This window comes from Osmia bicornis, chromosome 6 (assembly GCF_907164935.1).
Source record: "Osmia bicornis bicornis chromosome 6, iOsmBic2.1, whole genome shotgun sequence".
Taxonomy (NCBI): domain Eukaryota; kingdom Metazoa; phylum Arthropoda; class Insecta; order Hymenoptera; family Megachilidae; genus Osmia; species Osmia bicornis.
Genome location: NC_060221.1, coordinates 8,400,629 through 8,423,267, shown reverse-complemented (window position 1 = coordinate 8,423,267; position 22,639 = coordinate 8,400,629). Strand labels below are relative to the sequence as shown.

General features: G+C 37.3%; 1 protein-coding gene across 1 annotated transcript; it reads left to right on the top strand.

The window, feature by feature from the left end:
* Nucleotides 1-20,262: 20,262 nt before the first annotated feature.
* Nucleotides 20,263-22,619, top strand: LOC114874952 (putative ammonium transporter 1). Its single transcript, XM_046286195.1, has 3 exons — nucleotides 20,263-20,269; nucleotides 20,522-21,264; nucleotides 21,889-22,619. Exons 1-3 carry the CDS (start codon nucleotides 20,263-20,265, stop codon nucleotides 22,564-22,566), a joined length of 1,428 nt encoding a protein of 475 aa, XP_046142151.1. The 3' UTR covers nucleotides 22,567-22,619.
* Nucleotides 22,620-22,639: the final 20 nt, after the last annotated feature.

Sequence of the window (22,639 nt, the reverse complement as noted above, 5' to 3'; positions counted from 1 at the left end):
TGTCTCCTGAAATTCAGAAACCAATGGTTAGTGCGACTTTAATTTCGAAATGAAAATATTGCTATTACTTTCGATACAAATTGCAAGTTTCAAATTGGAATTAGCGGAATTACATTTGATTATTCCTAATACAAATTGAAAGCGTTCAAATCGAAGTAATTACAATTAGTGGTAATCATACCGGAACTAATAGTATTATTTATTACCAATAATTCCATCCTGAAAACAAGTAATTACACGTGCCTCGAGTTTCATAACCTAGTCGTCGAAGCGTTGAACGTCGCAGAATTTCCTATAATGGAAGTGTCAAAAACTATTGCAAACATGGTTACGCGTCAACTGAACTATTTCTCTTGTTTTTCTTGGCGTGCCGGTGTTTCCACGCTTGTTTGCTTTCAATTAACAGGTCCATATTGAAACAGCAAACACTAGAGACGTTGTTTCATGCGTTATAAACTAACTGGAAAATGATGATTTCAGCAGATATATTATACGACCAGAAATGATGATTGCGTCGAGCAATAATTGTTAAATTCCAATTTCAAATATTCTTTGTGTACTTTGAACTTTGACAAATGGTGTTAGTATTAGGAATCGTTCATACATATAGTACAAGAAGATTGTTCTACGGGTGATAGTCAAACGTATTTGAGTTTGTGATTTAGGAACATTGCATAATTGTTCCCTCGAGTTGTATCTATTCTAAATGAACAGCGAATTTGATTAAACTACACAGATCGTTACGTAAACTTCATTCAGTATTTTTTTGGTTAAATGCAAATTGGTTTTATCATTCAAATTTATTTTTGTACTGGAACTTTAAAGAGAAGCTTAACATATGTAGATTTAGATTAGGTTACACAAGTAGGCTTAGCGATAGTATCAATAAGGTAACGATGGCTCATCAATAATAATCAATAACAGCGCTTCCAGCATCGCTAGCACAGTTTCATGGAGATGACGTTTATCCTGTTTTACATAAAATTTCTGTGACAGATGTAGCCGTCGGAGCACCTTTATAGTTTCCATCGAATGCCTTCTCAAAGGAACCGAAGCAAAATGGAAGAACGAACCGAGAAAGGCTGATGCAAAGTCCCGGCAAAGAGAACCTATCCTTCCTTCGAATTTCTTATTTACCCGAACACATCGACAATTTTACGATAAACCTTGGTATCGCGAAACATTTACGTTGAATTTCTTTTTTCCCTCCAAATTTCCTTCCAACGCACGTCCAATCGTGGCTCGAGCCTGGCTAAACTCCAATTCCACGATCCCGCGTTGACCCTGTATTCTGGAGATTTGCCAAACTCCTGTCTGGACACATCGTTTATGACGAGTTAATCCATGCAAAATAAATTTCCAATTTCTTCAGCATAACCTGCTATTGTTTTAAGACGCTCGTGTGTAGCCACAGTGTTGAGTTACAGAAATAAAAATTTCCAAGTAAAATATAGCTGTAGGAGAGGGGAGAAAAAGGCGTTTCGTCTCGGAATCGTCTGTTAAGGCTGGTTCAGACACGGCTAGTAATTTAGTCGAGTGGGGAGTAGTTACTACTAAACCGTTTAGCGCATAGAAAAGTGTCCGGACTAGTACAGTTGAGCTTTGAAAATCGAGAGTAAAATCGCTTGACTAAAGAAATGGGTACGGACAGGTGTGTTCGGAAGCCTAGTTAGTGGTGGGGCAAACCTAGTTAGTGATGGGGCAAGCCTGGTTAGTGGTGGGGCAAGCCTAGTTAGTGGTGGGGCAAGCATGGTTAGTGGTGGGGCAAGCCTAGTTAATGGTGGGGCAAACCTAGTTAGTGATGGGGCAAGCCTAGTTAGTGGTGGGGCAAGCATGGTTAGTGGTGGGGCAAGCATGGTTAGTGGTGGGGCAAGCCTAGTTAGTGGTGGGGCAAGCATGGTTAGTGGTGGGGCAAACCTAGTTAGTGGTGGAGAAGCTTACTCAACCAGAAAAATCCAATGAAACGGATCTACTCGACTAAGCCGTTTTACTAAACTACTCAACTAAACTGTAGTGTCCATACACTAAACTACTCGCTACTCGACTAAACTTCTAGCCGTGTCTGAACCAGCCTTTAGACTCGTCAGTGGGGCTGACAACAGACGATCCCTGCCCTAGACACCTATCATACCGCAATTCAGAACTCCTATACATACAGGATTGCCTCGAAATAAGTAAGTGGTCTCTATTTTAAAATAAGTAACTCGCTATCCCCTCTTCTTTGTTTGAAGTTGCCCGCAAAGCGAGAGGTTCGAGAAATGAGAGGTCCGTTTACCGCTACCTCGGATCTCTAACTCGTTTCTACGAGTGGCGTATGTTGACGATCTCTCATTCGTCAAGCCGAATAGCATACCCGCTTCGTTATTACAAGGTTGCTTATTAGCAATTGTTCGGTCCCGAGCGAGTTGCTTATTTCGAGGCAATCCTGTATATTTGGACTGCATGCCGGGCGACCGCTAGCGAGAACACTGGCACCGATCATCTCGCCGCCACCTAGCGGTCCCTGGCTCGAACCAAAGGCGTTTGGGGAAACGAAACTCTCTCTCCTCCTCCACTAAACGCCTACATAGCTAATTTTAATTTTCTATGCCTCCTCGAAATTTCCTCTAACAATAGGAATTTTTCATATATTTTAACGCTATTCCAACAATATTAACTAAGTGTCCGACGTAACGGTGATAAAGATAAGCGATTTTAGAAGCTGAATAATAAAAGTAATCTCTGGTGTTCCGAAGGTGTACCTTTGTACGAAACCATTATAGATATCCATTTGAATGCTATCGCGGTCATTTTAGTACTCCAATCTAACCGAGAAAGTAATTGAAAATTGGGTCAACCATGTGTACGAACGCGCGCGAACAGCTGGATCTATTGTGGAAAAGTTTAGCGAATACGAGCTCGAGGATCCTCTACGATAGGTATTCCTTTCTCCAACGGGAACCCGAGTGTTCTCTCCGACTTTTTTCCATGATATTAAAGCGTCTCTCGTTAATTTGTGTACCTCGTTCCAGTCACCGTTAAACGGCTGGCTTCTACGAGTTGAGCCGCAGAGCTCAGGTCTCGCGTGAAAATTTAATTGTTCTCCATTCTATTCTGCGCTCTTGCATCTCTTACATTTTTATTAAACGTTTATACATCTTTTTGTTGCTTTAGTAGCTATTCATTTCGAGCGGATATCTGAGATACCTAGAAGAATTAGACAACTAGCTGGATATAAATTTTCAAATAACATGGATGGTTGAAAATATTCTCATGTGGGATTTTGAAGGTGTTAAATTTCTTTGAAATCTATCACTTGAATCGATGAAGCTGCTTGATAAATGAATAATTTTGCAACTTTTTATCTCGGCCGTCTGGTTCGAATCAATAACTTTATCGGTTACCGGGTAGACCAGGTATCTCATAAATCAATAGCTCGATTAAAGAATATTTCGTGAAAATTTTCTCAGTGTCGCGGTGAAACGTGATTGTCATCTTTTTCAAAGGGAAACTGATGAATATTATATTACACCCTGAAGAGCAACTCGGAAAACTTCGCAACGAGAACAGAGAGAGTCTCGTCTCCTGGATTCTGTCGCTTATAATTCGAAATCAAGGAACCTCGTTATTCTAGTTCGTTAATTTAATTTTGAACAACTCAAAGGAACGCTGAAAGCTGCATTATATTTATTCACCGTCAAAGATGTCCTCTTATACAAACAGCTGTATCCAATTTCTGCACGATCATTGTTTAGCTTTATTTTTCTTCGTTCCACGTCAACCGCTCCGTTGCTTTTCCTCTGCTGAACCGATTTCACTGCGGTGCTTTTCGACGTTATTTTTACGTACGGCAGCTTGAAATTTGAAACAGTTCTGAGAGAGATTTTTTGAAAGATTCGAAGCGTTCACCGCTCGTGCATAAACTGTCGTAACTTCTGAGACACTTGAAATATTAGGTTGGGTTTTTTCCAAATTACATTTGAAATAATCATTTAATATATCACGTTACTTAAATTTCGTGTGACAGTTTAAGTAGGTTTAAAATTCACGGTCCGATGTTTCTACACCTCAGGATACGAAGACGAGACCTAAGTTTGAAAAGCAGTTTTGAAATTCGATTCCCATCCTAACAAGTTTGTCAGTAGAAATTAGAATTACTCAGACGGTTTAAGAGCTTTCCCATGAATTCTGAACGCGATGAACTTGCTCTGGAAATTGAATTCCACGAAACGCGTTGCAGATTGCAAATATTCTTCCGAGAACTTATCACGAATTCGTAAACGCGATTCTCTGATGAGCTTCATTCACCACTGAAATACAGTAAATATTGAATATTCGGTTTATCACTGCTGTTTTGCCGCTGGCGATTAATGGGGATCTGTTGACAAAATTCTATGAAATATTTAAATATGAAATATCGCGCAGCTACATTCGCGGAAAATACACCGTCGCGTCGTATGAATACTGAAAACATTCGAGCGATGATGGAGAATATTGTACGATCATCAAAGCACAGGTTTGTTCGATTAATCAGAGCGAAAGATACCGACGGAATGGATTGTTCAATTTGATAAATGCATATCCTGGAACATGGAAAATTGCACCGTTTGGAAGTTTAAAAAACTTCTATTTCGCATCGTTTGATCGCGATTAGCGTTCGACATTACGTATTGGAAATCGAAGCGGTATTGATATCCGTTCTGATCGATCAGCTATTTTTACTTGCAAATAAGTATAACGCTGTAAAGAGGTTTTTTGAATCATTAGGTAATGATTTATTTTTATACTGTATATAAGTTTACTACTAGAACAGTGTAATTATAACTCTGATTCATTTATTTTTAAGGTACTTAAGAAATCTTTAAGAGATTCGCTCCTTCTAAGACTAATTGTTATTTCACTTGATTCGATATGAATAGGCGTCATTCGTTTAAATTAAATTATAGAAGATTGTTTCTGCGACTGCGAACGCAATATCATAGATCACGGGTGGGCAATTGTTTTGGCTCGGGGGCCACTTTGTGGAGGCGGAGGTTGGCGGAGGGCCGCACCTTTTAAAATCATTGCATTCATTAGTTAACTTTACATTTCCAGGAAGGTATAAATTGTGGAGGTGTACGAGTACTCGAATTTCGAGTCAAACAATGATCGGTCGGTCGAGCCGAGTCGAGCGCTTGAATTTGCCGAATTACTCGAAATCGATAAACTGCTTGAAACAAAAGCGAGCTACTCGGAAAAATCGAACTACTCGAATATTCGAGCTGAAAATTCATCTTCAAGTTATATCGAAGTTTTACGACGGCTCGAATATTCGAGTAGTTCGATTTTTCCGAGTAGCTCGCTTTTGTTTCAAACAATTCGGCAAATTCAAGCGCTCGACTCGGCTCGAACAATCGAAGCGAGTTCAGCTCGGCTTATAAATTACGAGTACTCGCATACCTCTAATAAATTGTACCATAAAAATCAATAAATATAAATTCAATACAAGCTAAAGTGAACTAGAGCGAGATTCGCTCTAGAGCCAACCCTTTTTCGGTAATTTCCGGTCAGACCGGAAAAAAAAATTTCTTTTCGGCCATTCGTTGAGATTTTGACCCACTAAACACAATGACGCAAGAATTTTTTCGATAACTCTTACCGTTTGGCCTGTACAAAAGTGACAGGAAGTCTATAACCCCTTTCTCAGGATTTTCAATCTTAGATACGGGTTGTCTAAAAATAGTGGCAGTTTTATTCAATTTATTTAAATACCAGACGAATCTTCGGTAAGGAAATGACTGTTCTGGCGGGCCACAGAAAAGCTCTTAGCGGGCCGCTATTTGCTCACCTCTGTCATAGATCATATCTAACGAATTAAATGGCGTTTAGATGTATCACACTGTAATTTATTAAATCTCCAACGAACGATTCTATCACGTGTTCAGGAAACAATGAAATTGTTGATCATGTCTTCTAATCAGCGTCTACATACACGCACTTACGCGAGGAGTTTCAATTTTGGTAACTGGCCAAAAGATTCTCACGTGCTCAACTGTCGTAGAATAAATAATTCTCAGGCTAATGGTCTGGTATGGTTCAACGATCTGTTGTTAGACCAACTTTAAACGATCCTAACGATAGAGGATTATTTCGAAACACGCGACTATCGCGCTAATTACAATATTCATTATTTACTAAACGGGAAGTAAGTACGCCAATATAATTTGATAAATGAAAGTTTGCTGAAATATAATGGAACATTTTGCAATTGCCAATTTATATGTTAATATTAACAAAAGATTGGAAAAATCTGTTTGTACACATGATTCCATAAATCACGCTTGCAAATTCGATTTACATATTCCATGTTTCCTTGATTTTCTTCTACGTAAAATTTCATCGAAAGAGAAAATATGTAAAAGGCATTTAGGGAATGCTGCGCCGATACAAGGCCCCATGGATCTTTCTATGCGTCTGTACTTTCATAATGTTTGTCGTGAATAGGAAACACAATCGATCAAGTCACGCAAGGATGCGAATAAGGATTCATGACCCTTTTAATATACATGGGGTGGAAATTTGTACGGATTTGAAATGCATATGTATGAATTCGAGGACATTGAACGATAAGAAGGAACTATTAATTAAAATGATTAAATGGCAAAGATTTTCATCGTATTTGATATTCAATTTCGGTAAGATTTCGGAACAGTACCACACTTGAATTTTGTTCAAACTGTAGGTAAAGAGTGTTTATGGTATAACCAACTAAAATATGAAGTCGGAAATAAAAGTTATGGTATATCGAGTTTTCTAGCTTCCTTAAGCGAATTTATGGTTTATGGTAAATTGAAAAAAAACCTAACCTAACCCTAACCTAACCTTACTTCTCTTTTATTAGTTGGGTTAGGTTAGGTTTTTTTTAAAGAGATTCCCGAAAAAGGTGAAAAAGATCGGTTTTCGCGATTTTCTATATCTCGACACGTTGACACTTTATATTTACGTTACCACTAACCTAACACATATATATGAAGTTTGAACACAATCGGAGTGTGGTACTATTCCCGAGATAAGCCTCAATTTCATATTTTCACTTGGTCATTTACATCTTTTATTTCATGCAAACTACTTCTGAAATTTCATGTCAGCGAAATGGATGAGCTGTCCATTCAAACCCCCATGGACTCGTACGCTTAACATTCGAACGACACCATTGCCAAGGTGAAAAATACTTTCATCCTTATTTGACAATAGGCAGAAGAAAGCGATTTTTCTTGCATAACTATGGAACGGTGATATATCACCTTACTGCATTGTGAAGATGATCGAGTCCCGAAACTTTCTTTATTTAACCTTTGGGATGATATCCTTCGGAGAACGCTTTCAAACTTTCAGAACTTCTAAATCCATCATGGAGATTTCAATGGAAATTTAAAACACGTAGAAAAAAAGGAGTCGCATAGACCGTGCTCGAATAAAACGGATTTTCTTTACTATCGGGGTCAATCGATAGGGATACACGTGGGTGGAAGGTTTTTTTTCCTCTGACCAACTTTTGCTTTTCCTTTGGCTGCAATTTAAACAAGCACAAAAGTAATTCCATCGACGACTCTTTTTTCCTTTCGTGATTTTTCACGGCATTACGGTTTAATTGGACAAATGTGGGTTCGAAATCTTTAATAAATCGGTCGATGAATATTCATCTAAATAAACGAGCTTAACATTTCCGATCCTTTATTACTTTATCGCAATTTTATGAAGTAAAGCGAAATTCATGGCCGTTTTTTATGAAAGGAGAAAAAAATACTTTGGTAAGGGTGGCACATTTCCAATTAACTGCGATAATTAATTTCCATTAAAGTCGGAAAGAAAAATAATCTCGAACGCTGTTTCACGGACGGAGCTGAAGAAACTGGGGCTAATTTTGTCAACCGCCCGAGGGACTCGTAAATCAAACAGATTTCGAGTCGAGTATTTTGGCTGCCGGTCAAATGCGAATTCTAAACTTGCCCTGCTATGTCGCGTCGAAAGATGCTCCCGGAATTCGGGAGGTAGGCTTTATGTCGCGGCTTAAAAATAATTCCTCCCACGCTCGGTATAATTTCCTCTTAACAAAAAGTCAGGGTGCGGTTTGATCGAATGCTGGTTGCAATCTGTTGGTAGGATACCGGATTTAAACGAGAAACGTAATGCAATACGGAAGGGTGGAGGAAACGAGCGTGTTCCTAATGGAAGAACGAGTTTCCCTGGCAACAGTCTTCCATCATTTTCCACCGGTTACCTTCTTCGTTTATAGAGGCAACGTAAGCAAATCATTTCATCCGGTACCACTCTTAACGCCATACTGAAGTTATTAAAAATTTCACAATATTTATTAATAAAAATTTTCCTTTAATCAGAGTATCTTTAATTAGATAAGTCAAAGAATTTTTATTGACATAGACGAGTGGTTTCTATGGAAATTCGAAGCACCATATAGAAGTGTCCAACAAGAAATTAGGAACAAACAGCGCTTAATACAGAGATAGGTCAGTTTGATTTCTGTATAATTATCGCGCATTGAATCGCTATGTTTCATCGAGTAATTGTGAACACTGAACCGTAATTCAATTTTCACCAGACGTACTACAACTTTATCTCCATTCGAGATCCGATCGATTCTCGTTCCATCCATTACTTCCGCTGTCGAATTAGGAATAATTCTATGTTTAATCCTTTCATTCTGAATAGTTGTAAATTGATCGTGAATATTTGGTTAATTATTTCACTATTTATTCCTGTTAAATCATTTGAAATATTCCAAAATTCGTGAAGATTACTGATGGACAATGGACATTAAAATGAACGGGCGTTATTGTCAGCTCGTAAAAGCATAGCTGAACATGGTCTGGCGAATGCAAGAGTTCACATTTGTTTCCATTTTTCTTGGAGACACATTGTTATCACCGTGTTACGTGATACCGGGTTACCATGCAGATTAACCTGTGTCTATATGTTTCTCGTTGCAACTCCTTTTTAAGTCGTGACGCGAGTTATAAGCAACAGCACAATATGAAATGCTACTTTAGGTTCCGTAAGTACATATACGGTATACATTTAAATGAGACAATGTGATATGACATATCGCATCTTCACAAGAGAAGTCAAGTAGACATAAAATTGTTCAATAGGGAGGATAGAAAATTGTGTCATTTGAAATCAACTCATGTTTTTTAAATGTATAATCCATTTGGAAATTGAAATATTTATTAAGGTTTCAAGATTCAGACTATAATTAGGTATTAGGATCTTCGGTATTAATAGAAAAGCATAATGCAAGAAATGGGTTAACGAAGAGAACAATTTCCAAGTCCTCATCTCGTTAGTTTGGCGAATCAAAAGCTAGGTGTGTTAAATTGCAGAATTGAAAGCCTAAGCACCGTGCGTCGCCGACTTTCCGGACGGATCATCGGTATTAATAGAAAAGCATAATGCAAGAAATGGGTTAACGAAGAGAATAATTTCTAAGTCCTCATCTCGTTAGTTTGGCGAATCGAAAGCTAGGTGTGTTAAATTACAGAATTGAAAACCTAAATACCGCGTGTCGCCGACTTTCCAGACGGATCCTCGGTATTAATAGAAAAGCATAACAAAGAGAACAATTTCCAAGTCCTCATCTCGTTAGTTTGGCGAATCAAAAGCTAGGTGTGTTAAATCACAGAATTGAAAGCCTAAGCACCGTGCGTCGCCGACTTTCCAGACGGATCCTTGATGCGAGAAGAATTCCAAATCGGAAAAATTTCAATTTGTGTCACTTTTCTAGAGTGTAATATATCTTATAGACAGTTTCAGTTTTATGAAATTCTATGGAACACTCGATACTTTAAGTACAAGAAATTTAAAAGCCGCGATCGGGATTTTCCATATATAAGAATGAATTATGCATCGCTCGACATCCTATAGAAATCGATGCCCCTCCATTTTTCCCCGTAATAGATTAACCTTCGATAAAATTGAGATTTATAAAATCGAGAGATGCGATCGAAGAATGTAATTCGTATCACTTGCGAGAACACATATTTCAATTCCTTCCAATGAACATTAATGCAGAATTTTTCTACTCGATTTTTGTTCCCTTTAAAGAGGCATACACTGTTGTTGTCAACTTTTTATCAAATATTGAACGGTAGAGTAAAAACGTTCCACTAGAATCGCTTTGTTCGAAAAGCGTGCCGCGGCATTCTAGTGCTATTTCTTTCAACTTTTGCGTTATTCACATGCCATGGCCATGACAAAATCCTCGCGATTTTTACAATCGCTTTTTTTCATATTTCGTCCTTTGGATCACGTCATGGTTAAATTGAATTTCACGCCAGAAGGTAGTCCGAAGGGAATTCAAAGTTACCCAGAGGCGATAAGAGGATCGAAAAGGATCCGGTAGTTTACTTGTGGTATACTGTTTGCAAGTCGATCGTTTTGTGATATTTCTATCTACCATAATACTATTCTATCCCTTAAAATCCATAGTAGGTACATAGTACGCGATATCATCGGTTTTCGAATCATTGCTAAACAAAATATAGAAAGAAAATGCACACAATGCATACAAAAATTATTTTAAACTCTCGATTTTTTTTCAACGTTAACCCCTTGACATACAAATACAACGGAATTTGATGCGCCCGAAAAATATTTTTAAATTATTATACATTATTTTATTTCAGACACTTAATGATTAATTTAAGAAATAATTTAAAAATTAATTTTAGTTTTAACATTTATTTTGAAATATATAACATTTAATCAGGTTGATATACAATGTTAATGGACAATAATTAATTAAGTCGTCCGCCGGAGACAATTTTTGACGTCTCGGAAACATGAAAGTTTACAATGGCTCATGAAATGAATGACGTCTCCCAGACGTTATTGTACGTCAAAGGGTTAATAACAAACCGTAATGTTTTCGAGCTGACAAAAATTTCCCGTAAAATAGAGAGAGCGAATGGAAGTGACCCATTACGAACGTCGAAGCTTGTTCAACTCATTTTGTCGAGAATATAAAAATAGAGAGCCGACGGAGAAGAACAAGAATAAATGAGCTTATTTGCAATTTCTTTCGTGCGCGACACGCTGTTCCTAAAATAGCAAAAAAATTCGGATGAAACTTCTGTTGGTGAATTTCAAATGGAATTGTGTAGCTTATTCCCGCGACGTTATTACACTTTTATTAAATTCTTTTATTCGGTCATATTTTAATGCACCCGGGTGCGATTAATCGCAGTAATGACTTCGTTGCACATAAATGTGTCATCTTTAAAACACCTCTATTTTAATACACTACTATCAAGACCAGCTCGATGCAGTGCTCGATCCTGAACCAAACGTCTTCAAGGAATTACTGAATCCGTTTATCAAAGCCTTTGGAAATCCTCCATCGGATAAAATACCTCAGGAAACGGGACTAGCGTTGGATAAAATTAAGGAACGCGAAAATTTCTTATCGAGCTACAGGGGATCCCGTTCGTGTCGGGATATATCTTTCAAGCTTTTTGACACTGCTCCTCGTACAACGGGTAGTGGAAAAATGGGGAACATGGTGATCATCGAGCAGTCCATTATGCCAGAGACATCGACCAGGAAAAGCCAGCGATTTATCAAATGCAATTCGTCGATCGCGTCGATATTCATGCGAGCTGATTTTTAAATTGCCAATGAGGAAACTACGCTCGAACAGGAAATCCAATTTTAAGTAAATTGTCTGTTGCTACGGGACATTCGTTACAACCGGACGATTCTCGACAGGTAATTCGGTTTATCGATGATAAACTATATTGAGAAGGTGAATAATGGCACGTTGAGACAGAACGTTTCTCATAGATGAAAGGATATTTTACTTGGAGAAGTGACATAGAAGAAAGCCACACTTCTGAAACTGATACATTCACCATTCTTTTCTCTTTTCCTTACCACTTTAGAGATGCAATTTATAAAAAGTATTCCCTCTGTCTTATAATTATAGTAGCAGTTGATGAATTTAATTTGCCCCATAATAATAGTAGCAAAATAATATAAATATAGAACGCAACATTTATTATCAAAAAACTAGATTAAATTAAACAATAAATTAGAAATATTGCTCCTAATTTTTATTTCGAGTGTTCAGATAGTTTCTGGATTTTTCAATAATTTCGTTACTGCATTTTAAACTTGACTGCGATGCTTTGCTTTGCAACTCGATCTTTGCTTGAAAATTCTCTTTTTTCATCTTACTTTTACAATGGATTGATATTCAACTGAAGTAAAACAATTGATTTCGATCCGCAATTCGAAAAATAGAATGAAATTAGAAAAATAGTTATAATTCGTAATAATTAGGTTAATCTAAAAATTGAAAGATGTGTCAAAGCAAATGACAAATGATTTTGATCGAAGGCTTCGTAATTTTGCGCTACAACATAACTTACAGCTGCATTCGCCAATAATCCCCGTTTAAATATTCACTTGCTATTATTATTATGGGACAGAGGGAGTACAAACAGAAAAATGAAATCAATCATTTTTGTCTTTCTATACGTGTGAAAAGGTTAATTGAAAATTAAAACGAATAAGTACATCATTAATATGAAATGAAGAATTTAACCGATTGTTACAGGAACCTGATTTCCAATGAATCGGATAATTGGATTGATTTTAACGAGCAGTTTCTAGCGAATCCACCAACGTGAAAGTATTCATTGATTAAAACAGTCGTTTAACGAGTTCTGCTTCTAGTAAAGTGGCTGATTCGATTTTCTAAAGTAACAAACTTTCGCGATGCATATTTGAAGAATAACTTCTTTACTTTACTTACATTGTCTCTGAATAATTGGAACGAATCGTAGATCCCGGGAAATATTCCAGAATGCTTTTAATTCATTTCATTTTTAAAATTCCAACGAGCTATCTTACACGGAACAGAGGGAAGCAAGAAGAGAAAAGAATGCAGTTGGTCGATTATATTAACGATTAACGTAAATTGCACACGATGCAAGACTGCACCTAAGATAATAATGTTGCGCAGGAAGTAGCAAGCTCAGCAGGCTGAACTTTATGCAAGACTCACCAGCATCTTTGTGTCATTACCATTAACTTAAGACAAGACCTGGATTCACGGCCATAACTTCGCGAAATTTATAGGGTTGTAGATAATGGAGTGGTCGCTTTTAATGGCGTATAGTTTCGAAGAAAATCGATGTACCTAGCAGCTTCACACGTTCCATCGTCGAACGATACAACACGAGAGAAGCGAGGACTGCAGGAAACGAGGGAAATTAAGGTCAAAAAGTCGTAACATTCTCTATAAAAAATGTCAATGATAGCATCCTGAAAGGAAAGTATGTCAAAACAGTTCCTTTCAGTTATAAACTCGTATGAATTGGTACTTCTGTATCTCTTGATTTAATTAAAAATATAGCGAAGTACAAATTCAAATAAAATTTCTCTTAGATTTTCAATGTTTTCAGAATTTTTGAAAATAATAATCAGCAGTAATTAAAGTGAAGATGGAAATAATTCTCCAAATAATAGAATAATGGACACAAAGCACTTCCACCCTCTGGAATTACGAGAGTTAACCCTTTGAATACTCGGCAGGAAACTTTATCGGAATAAGAATTAAAATTCAGAATATTCTGATTGAAAGTTTATAATTTTAACAACCCATTGTTCAAAGTTTAAAATGCACGAACCGGTAGCTTAACATTACTTTATTCTCCTCTGAATTTTGACGAACAAGATGTACAAGAGTATAAAGTAAACTTTCCACGAACAAACGACATCATTCAATGGAAAAGTTGTCTGCAGCTAAGTAAGTAACCGAAGCCTAAACGAAAGGAAGTTCTAAGGACGAAATTGTGGCTCAGTTCGTACAAGAAGTCTCCAACGTTATTAAGCAAGCAGACTTCAAACTGATCCATGAAAATAGGATAGAGATAAGATGAGATTTTACAAGTTTTTTTTTTAACAAGAATAGAAATTTCCATTAAACAAGATTAGAATTTCCATCTGAAAGATTTACAGCTGCCTAGCATTCGTTATCTTCAACGTTGTTTGTTTTATTAACGGTGCAAGTAATATTCACTGGGAATTTCTGCTTTGTCTCTGAAGGCTGGATACATTATTTAAAGCTTTGCATTAAATCCACCAAGCGTTGGGAGACTTTGTTTGCGAGAGATGCGGATCTTATCACAGGGTTTACACCAGTGAAACGTAACTATGACGTTCGAAGAGGAAGAATTTTGAAAAAATATAATCAAGAATCCGACGCATCAAGAGACAAGGAATTAGTCTTCTTTATCGTGCATTTTTATGACTGTCTCCCAAGACATGAAAATATTTTTAAAAATCATTTAAAATACCCAACGTTGTTATTTTAAAATAATACCTACTAAAACTATCTATATATATATGAATAAAAATTAAATCCTGTTCGTTGGTAAGCGCATCACTTGAGAACGGCTGGACCGATTTGGCTAATTTAAAAAAAGAATGTTCGTATTAGTTCAAAAAAGAAAAATAATTCTTTTTCTCATTTTTACTTTGCTTACACATTTCCAATAGCTTTTCACAAATTCACAAAACGATCACAACCAAATTTATTGAAATTTGGACAAGACTTCGTCTGTCGGGTCAGCTAGTGTAAAGATAAAAATAAATATCCAAGTTACCCTACTTGTATCCATTCCAGCGTATACCTCTCGCGATACCTTATCCCAGGAAATAAAAGCCAGCGAAGCTGCCAATTTAACGATTCTGATACACGAATATTGACCTAAATATGGGTGTTCCAAAATTTTTTTCGAACCGGCGATAAAACCGTTTATGTCAGAGAACAACCGAACGATGCGAGAGGGTTGGTTCTCGAAGGATCAAAGGAGAGTAGAACGATACTATAAAACTTGCTTCGTTTCGAGCTTTCTTCAAATAAGAATTATCCAAAGCTGGTGGAAGGAGAGAGATAGGGAGATTGTCGGGGTCGAGAGAATGCGTGCAGTGGAACAGATCGATGCCCGTGGCGCCTGCCGCAGACTCCGCAGTCTGAACCCCTCTGTACGATCCCCTAATGCAAGCATGACCAACCCCGTGCCCTTCGAGCCGTGGCTATGCTCGGTTAACCTCGGGCAAATCGTCGGGCAGAGCTCGAGTTCGATGACATCGAAAGCCTCTGACCCTTTCGCAACGAATGCAGACTAATTTTCACTCGTTGCCTCTACAATCTACAATTATGGTGATGCTACTATGGGTCAAAGTGACACTCTACGCATTTGTCGCCTCGGTCGCGTAGTATTCGAATCACCGCGTCCTAAACGGGTCGATAACATTCTTGAATATATTATTTCCGTGAAAATGTAATCGGATTTTCTGATTATCAGTTGCAACGAAAATGTATCTCGTGTTCGATATATTATATCGTCTACCAAATGGCGTCTTTTATAGACTCCCCGTGAGTGGAGGTACAGTTAGATTCGGTATAATTGATGATAGTCGACTGTCTAACATCACGCTGTCTTCTTCCTGCGATATAAATCACCGATGGGCGTTGGAGACCTAGCTGGCAAATGTATTCTCAATAGCCAACACGAAAGGACTGTTTACAGCTTCGTTAATTATAATCAACGGCTCTTGCCAGCTTTTAGACTAGTCTTACTAGGGAAGTTCGATTCATTGAAATAAACTGAATCGGAATGAGAGAATCGATTCCTTTAAAAACTCGAAACCAAAGAATCGATTCTGCAAGAATCGGTCTAAAAAATTGTTTGTTTCCTTTTTTATTTTCATTTTTGTAAAGAATCGATCCTGTATCTTTTTATATTTCGTGCTCTTACACCAAAAGCAGGCGCTCTACATTGTTTATATTTTAATCACTATTCTTATACTTTTTTTAGGAGTGAATGTGTTTTGATGGATCAGAATTCTTCTAAAAAGTCGATATAAAAAGTGAGAATTAATTCCCTAGAGGGCAAAAAATCGATCTTCGATTCTTACATGAAAGAACCGATTCTGAGGAAAATCGAACACCAAAGAATCGATTTTCTAAAGAATCGAATCGGCATCGAACATCCCTAACTCTCACTGTTTTCTATGAATTTAATTATTCTACGAAAGGTGCTCGTTTCATATTCATGATGAAAGTATTTGAGAGACATGCTCCAGAATTTAGCATCGAAAGTCATGGGAATTCTGGCTGTTCAGACAAACATTCTATGCTCGCACAAACTTCGGGTTTACCAATTACCTGCGAGGATCAGCAACTCGCAAGTTGCCTAAATTTCCACATAATACATTATAATTAACAAAGCTATCAAAATTTCTCTCTGCAGAGTACGCAACAATTTGGGAGCGTATGAACTCTAAAGAGCCTCTTAAATTTCCCTCACAAGTGTAATTAATTTTTCTCTTGACAACTGTTGCCGTAAGAGTACACTTTTACCTGCTAAGGTACAAAACAACCAATTGACACCATTTCTCGGTCCCTGAGCTGGTGTTATTCCACCTTGAAGACTAGTGCTAACAGCTAACCGGATTTTCGGAGGCAACACAACTTACTTCTCCTCGAATTTCCGTAAGAAGGTAACACCTGTCGATTAATAGGGCGAATGTGTACAACGCTGATAACAGCTGTGCCATTATGTGACATCTTGCTTGGGTTCGTATTAATATCGCTGTATACAAGGTGAATCATCAAATTAAATAACAGGAATGGAGCCGATCACGGATTATATCTACCGTATACCTACAGCTATGCAGACGAATCAGAGTACATATTGCGGTATAAACGAATAAGATTCAATTGGAATGATTCAGAACGGTTTGTTCTATATGATACGGGGATCTGTGACGAGGATATCCGAGTGAAATGAAATGGAAGTTTAAATATCGTGTGTCACATAACTACTATCAGAGAAACTTAAGTTATGACATTTTTTACACGTACACTAGTGGAATTAATTCTGGACACTTAAATTTTTACTTAAATTATTTAATAATTTTTTAATAATAATTTAATCATTTATATTTTATATTCTAATCATTGTTATCTAATTTTAGGGCGTTGCTTATATAAAAAAAATCAGTAAAGAGACAAATTCAACACATCAAAGGAGGTGATTGGCTACTTCATATCATGCGACGTTTAGTGTTCAAAAACAAAAATAACAACACAGTTTAGATTTTTTAAATAAAAATTTTAAAACATTTACAAACGAAATCATGTGAAAATATTAAGTATAAACATTATAGATTACGGTATCAATTTAGCATAGCAGAATACCTATACATTTTCTGCACAAATATGAAATAAAGAATATTTTTATTCAAAGTGTCCAGAATTAATTCCACCAGTGTACACGAATCCGGTTTCATTTAAAACAAAAATAGGTTGCATTTTCATGAATATAAACAATTTTCTAATTACTCCATCGTTTCATTCGATCAATACTGAACGTGACTTTGATCAAATGGATTCTATTTACGTACATACCAGGAACACGAGAGTTACTATCAATCACCCACACGAGGTTTATCCGTGAATCAGCTTGTACAAATTCCAGGATCTTATTGGCTCATTCAGTACACTATCGCGAAGCATAAACCTATACCGTTTAATTACGATGATAAATCCACGCGGTGATGACGTGTATTTAACGTTATATAATAATCGCATAACATGTACTATAACGCCAGGATTTCATTGATCTTGCTTACACGCGACTTATTTCGATTAAAAGGTCGCATAATTAGCATATTGATATGAATGAGAACGAGTCACGTTCGGTGTGATAAGATAGACTAATAAAGCTACGAAATGTAATGGGTCTTCGTGAATCGCTAAATTTAGAATGTTGTTCGATATTATTGAAATTTTAATGACCACCTTGTGGTTGGTATTTGCAATTTCAAAAATGCGATTTTATTTTTCAAAATACAGTGGTATACCACAAATTCTAAATCTTCTAGGAATTTCAAGATGTTAGAGAGGGAATTGTAGATAAATAAAAACAGTAGTAGAAACATAATATAAAATATAAAATTAATTTTCTTTTTCTTGTAGGATTGATATTCTATTAAAAATTGCTCCATATTCTCATTCGATTTACGAAACATTCTATTTAAGAAACATAACATAAAATATAAAATTATTATTTTTTTTCTTGTAGGATGGATATTCTATTAAAAATTACTCCATATTCTCATTCGATTTACGAAACATTCTATTTAAGAAACATAACATAAAATATAAAATTATTATTTTTTTTCTAGTAGGATGGATATTCTATTAAAAATTACTCCATATTCTCATTCTATTTATAAACGTACCTAATCAAATAGAATCAAGCAGGAAATGTAGAGAGAGGGTGTGGTTTGATTACCAGTGCTCCCATTTATTCGACGACTAGTCACGAAAAATTTCCCCCAGCGATCTCTAATTGCAATTACCTCGATCTCGATGTTCAAGTGAATCGCGATGACGTATTACGAGGAATAATTTGCCTCGGTTGTTACACCGAGGACCTTAACATTCTCAAGACTGGATAAATGTTGTCCAACGTATGGCAGGACCAGCTAACATGATTTCCTGCAGTTCAAGATTCAATACTTTCTCAGATCGGTGGATGAAAAGCGACGTTAGAAGGAAGCTCATTTTCCGTTTTGACGTCAACCAACGACAACGAGACGATAAATTAAACCGTGATCCTCAGCTAATGAGTCAATTAAAACTTCACTTATGCGATACAAAAAATTTCCTTGAATTATTCTTATGTTTTTCGATAAGATTCCTCGTAAAAGAAAAACAAGTAAAATCTAATCAATAAGTTAATCTTAACAAAGATATATGAAAGATTATTCTATATTAGAAGAACATTAAGTAGGATTAATAATCTGAAATTTAGAAAATAAAAATGATCCAAAAATGAAATAATTCTACTCTTAATTGTGAGAATATTATAACTTAATAATGTTAATTTTTTTTTACATTAATCACCCTGCGAATGTACGGCAAAAGTGATACTATGATTATTATAAAATGACAATTTTTGATGACCTTAATTAACCACCGAATGGGTCCTGGAAACGCGACATCGCGTGTCAAAATTCTATACACACGCATGGTTCTATGACTGATAAAATAAATAATTTATCTGGTGAAGTGATATCTCAGGATTCGTTACAGTAATTAATGCCGAGATACTGCAGGCATACAGCCTGCGCAAGAATATGACGCGTGAACCGCCAAATATATAAATATTTAGTTTCATTTCATTTACGCGATTATCGCAGCAATAATACACGTTTGAATAATACGTTACTGCCATACGCTGTATAGGGTGCTAATTTAGTACACCATAACCTACATTCAAGAAATCGTTACTCTACCAACGTAACCGTAAACAACCGCGTAAAAGACAAATTTACACGTGTACCCGCGGCATGCATTCCTTGCATAGGTATCGTAACTATGGCACGTGTATTTTCTGGCGAAACGAAAAGAAATAGTTTCGGAGCAGGCACACGTAAAACAGATGTTCGAAGGATACTCGTAAAGCAAGTCGTGGGCAACGAAGTATTTCGTTCCACATGGTGTCCATATTTGGTAAGGGTACGACAGAATATACTTGTTTACGTATGCATTGCAAGTACATACTACCGGTGGAACTCGCAAGCTCGAATTTAATCGCATTCTTTGATAAAACGAATGACAGGTTTCCGTTAGTTTTCTGGAGCCTGTTGCTCCCAACTTCACTGCGTGAGGGGTACCAGAGTATAAAAAAGGAGGGAACTGGTAAGGTGTGAGAGAAAGGTTCGAAATAATAAAGGGGAGACCACAAGAAAATATAATGAATACATTCATTCAGGAAAACGCTTTCTGAACGCGCGTGCGATTAAGACGGGACACGAAAGCGATTAAACTCTGCTTCTTACATCGCATTACTGCTTATATTGTAAATAATAATATATGTCAACACTCACGTTGCGGTAGTTTTTTGTTGTCACCAGGGTGGAGGAAACACTCAGCACGCGGGACACCTCGTACCATCTGACAACATAGAGAGCGCGACAGCATACCGTGGCCATCCTCTTGCAACGTTTCCTCCGTCAGAAACGGTACACTGGTCGAACAAGTACTACTTATAACCTTTCGTTTCACACGGGTCACTTACACCAAACACTGAGACACCAACGACCGTCCTCGAACGACTACCTACGTCGACGACGGGCGGCATCGCTTGCCGGCTCGTCCCTGCGGCCTGAAGACCCCGACCTTGCGGCGGCTAATGACGTGACATGCGCGGTGCGTGCCTCGTTGCTAGCTATTGGCTGGCGTTCCTGGAACCAATCAGCGGGCGTGTTTCAATCTACGCGGTGTACTTTGAATATTTAAATGTATCACTATGTTCATTACTCGGAAATGTGAACTTTTACACAAATTAAATGCGCTTGCGCAGAAAATAAAAACGATTACGATATTCTTGTCTAATTCCTAACCTCGCCAAATTTATAATTCCCATTTTATAATATCGATAATGTAACCTCGGAAACATAGAGAAAGTTATCCAAATAGATTTCTTCTGGGTCAAGGGAATGTCTGACGATTTCGACTATCATTATTACGATTACGGGAGCGAAAGTCGTATCGATTACAACAGCAGCTTATTTTTCCACATTCCCTCGGGACCGAGTTTCGCTCGTATCATCCTCGTCGTTCTATTACGAGCTGGCTTTGTTCTTATACACATTGGTAGCGTGCCAGTGAACAATGTTAATTTAATTCTACTGCAGAACATCGTTGATTTCTGTTGGGTAACGATCGTTTACTTTCTATTGGGAACCGTAATCGCCTATAACGGCGACGTAAACGGTGTGGTAGCCGAAGGGTATTGGATCGGTGATGTAATCGTCGATAAGGATGAAGCCATAATTGGTTGGTCGGCAGTGGTAATTGCAGCTGCAATTTGCACCTGCGGAATCGTGGGTCGGACGCATACCATCGGCTACCTTGTCACAGGATTTCTGTTGGCCGGTTTCTTGCAACCGTTCTTGATCCATTGGATTTGGACGCCCGAAGGATGGATGAGAGAGTATACATTGGACGGAAGAGATGTGAAATTTCTAGATTACGCTGGATCAGCGATTGTTCATCTCGTTGGTGGATTATCAGGATTCATAGGATGCGCGATACTTGGACGAAGGATACTCCGTTTGAACAGTATAGATGACGCAAGTGTTGGTTCCAGTTCACCAGGAACCGTCTTTGCCGGTCAATTTTTGGTATTTATTGGATTACAGGTAAATTAACAGCATTGAGGACACATGATTATATAAAAAGATAAAATGTATTATGCCCTTTTTGATGGAATATTCAGAGTGTTATTCCAAATAAGGTCTTTCTCTGTCATATCAGAGAGATAAACAATTATCGCCAATTTCTCAATTTTCCAATTTTCTTGATTTTGATTTTGATTTGATTTGAATACCGAGTGTTATATTTCTGTGTATTATTCAAATCTATTTTTCCAACAAAATTTTAGTTTCTTTAAATCGTACTTTGAATCACAATTTGAGACGCGAATTGATGTTTCTACCGGACGTATTGCGCGAGTTCGGCTATTTCGCTTTTGCATTAATTTAATAATTCTTTTTGAAAAGATGCGGGGTTGTACCCCCACTTTAACATTAGATTTACCAGACCAATCAATATGACTGGTTCCAAGTTTTTTATTTTAAATTACAAATCTTATCAGAAGATAAAGAATGGATGTATGTATTAAATTATGTTTCATCCTCCATCTATTTAATTTACTACGTTGTTTTCAATTTGAAAATAAGTCTGCCTCAAACGTCGGTAAATCTAATGTTAAAAACGATCCACTTTACTCCGATTCATTAAATTCTAATTTTTCTTCATTGCAGAGTCTCAGCATTCCAAACGATAACACAATACAGCATAATTTTTATATGAAATTGCGATGCAACATCTACATCAACAATTTGCTGGCTGCGTCATCGTGCAGCCTGCTGGTCGTAGCTTTTCATTTCGTGTTCGCCACAGAAGAATTCAATCACTGGACTGTAATGCGATGCGTACAAGCCATAGTATCCGGCTTGGTAGTAATATCTGCCGGGGCGGACAATTATTCCCCTTTGAAAGCAATTTGCTTGGGTTCGGCCGGAAGCATCGTCTTTTTTTTAGTGTCCAGACAAGTGTTTCATAGCGCCCTCGAGGACTATTGTAACATCGTAGCTATTCATTTGGTCAGCTCTATTCTAGGAAGTCTTTTAGTCCCTCTTTTCAATATCGACGACACGGAGGAGATCGTGTTAGGTTTAACACATTTTTCCTGGCATCTGATCTGTTTAATCACGACGATCGCTATGGTAAGCATCGTCATGTTCGTCGCTTTTGCCTCGTTGGAATTTTTCGGTGTACTGAGAAACAGATCGGAGTATCTGAATCATTTGAGAGCCAATATAGCCGCGGAAAGGAGTGGCCAGAGACCATTCTTGCAGAGGCTCTTCCGCCTCCGCAACCAAGACGTTATTCTTCAGCCAGGATCGATGCCCAATCCTGATCAACAATTAGCAGTTTGATGGAACTAATGGCCCTTGCAGACGTCGCGATGAAATTTCGAAAATAGGGTAGAAGGGTGAAATTAAGGTTTCC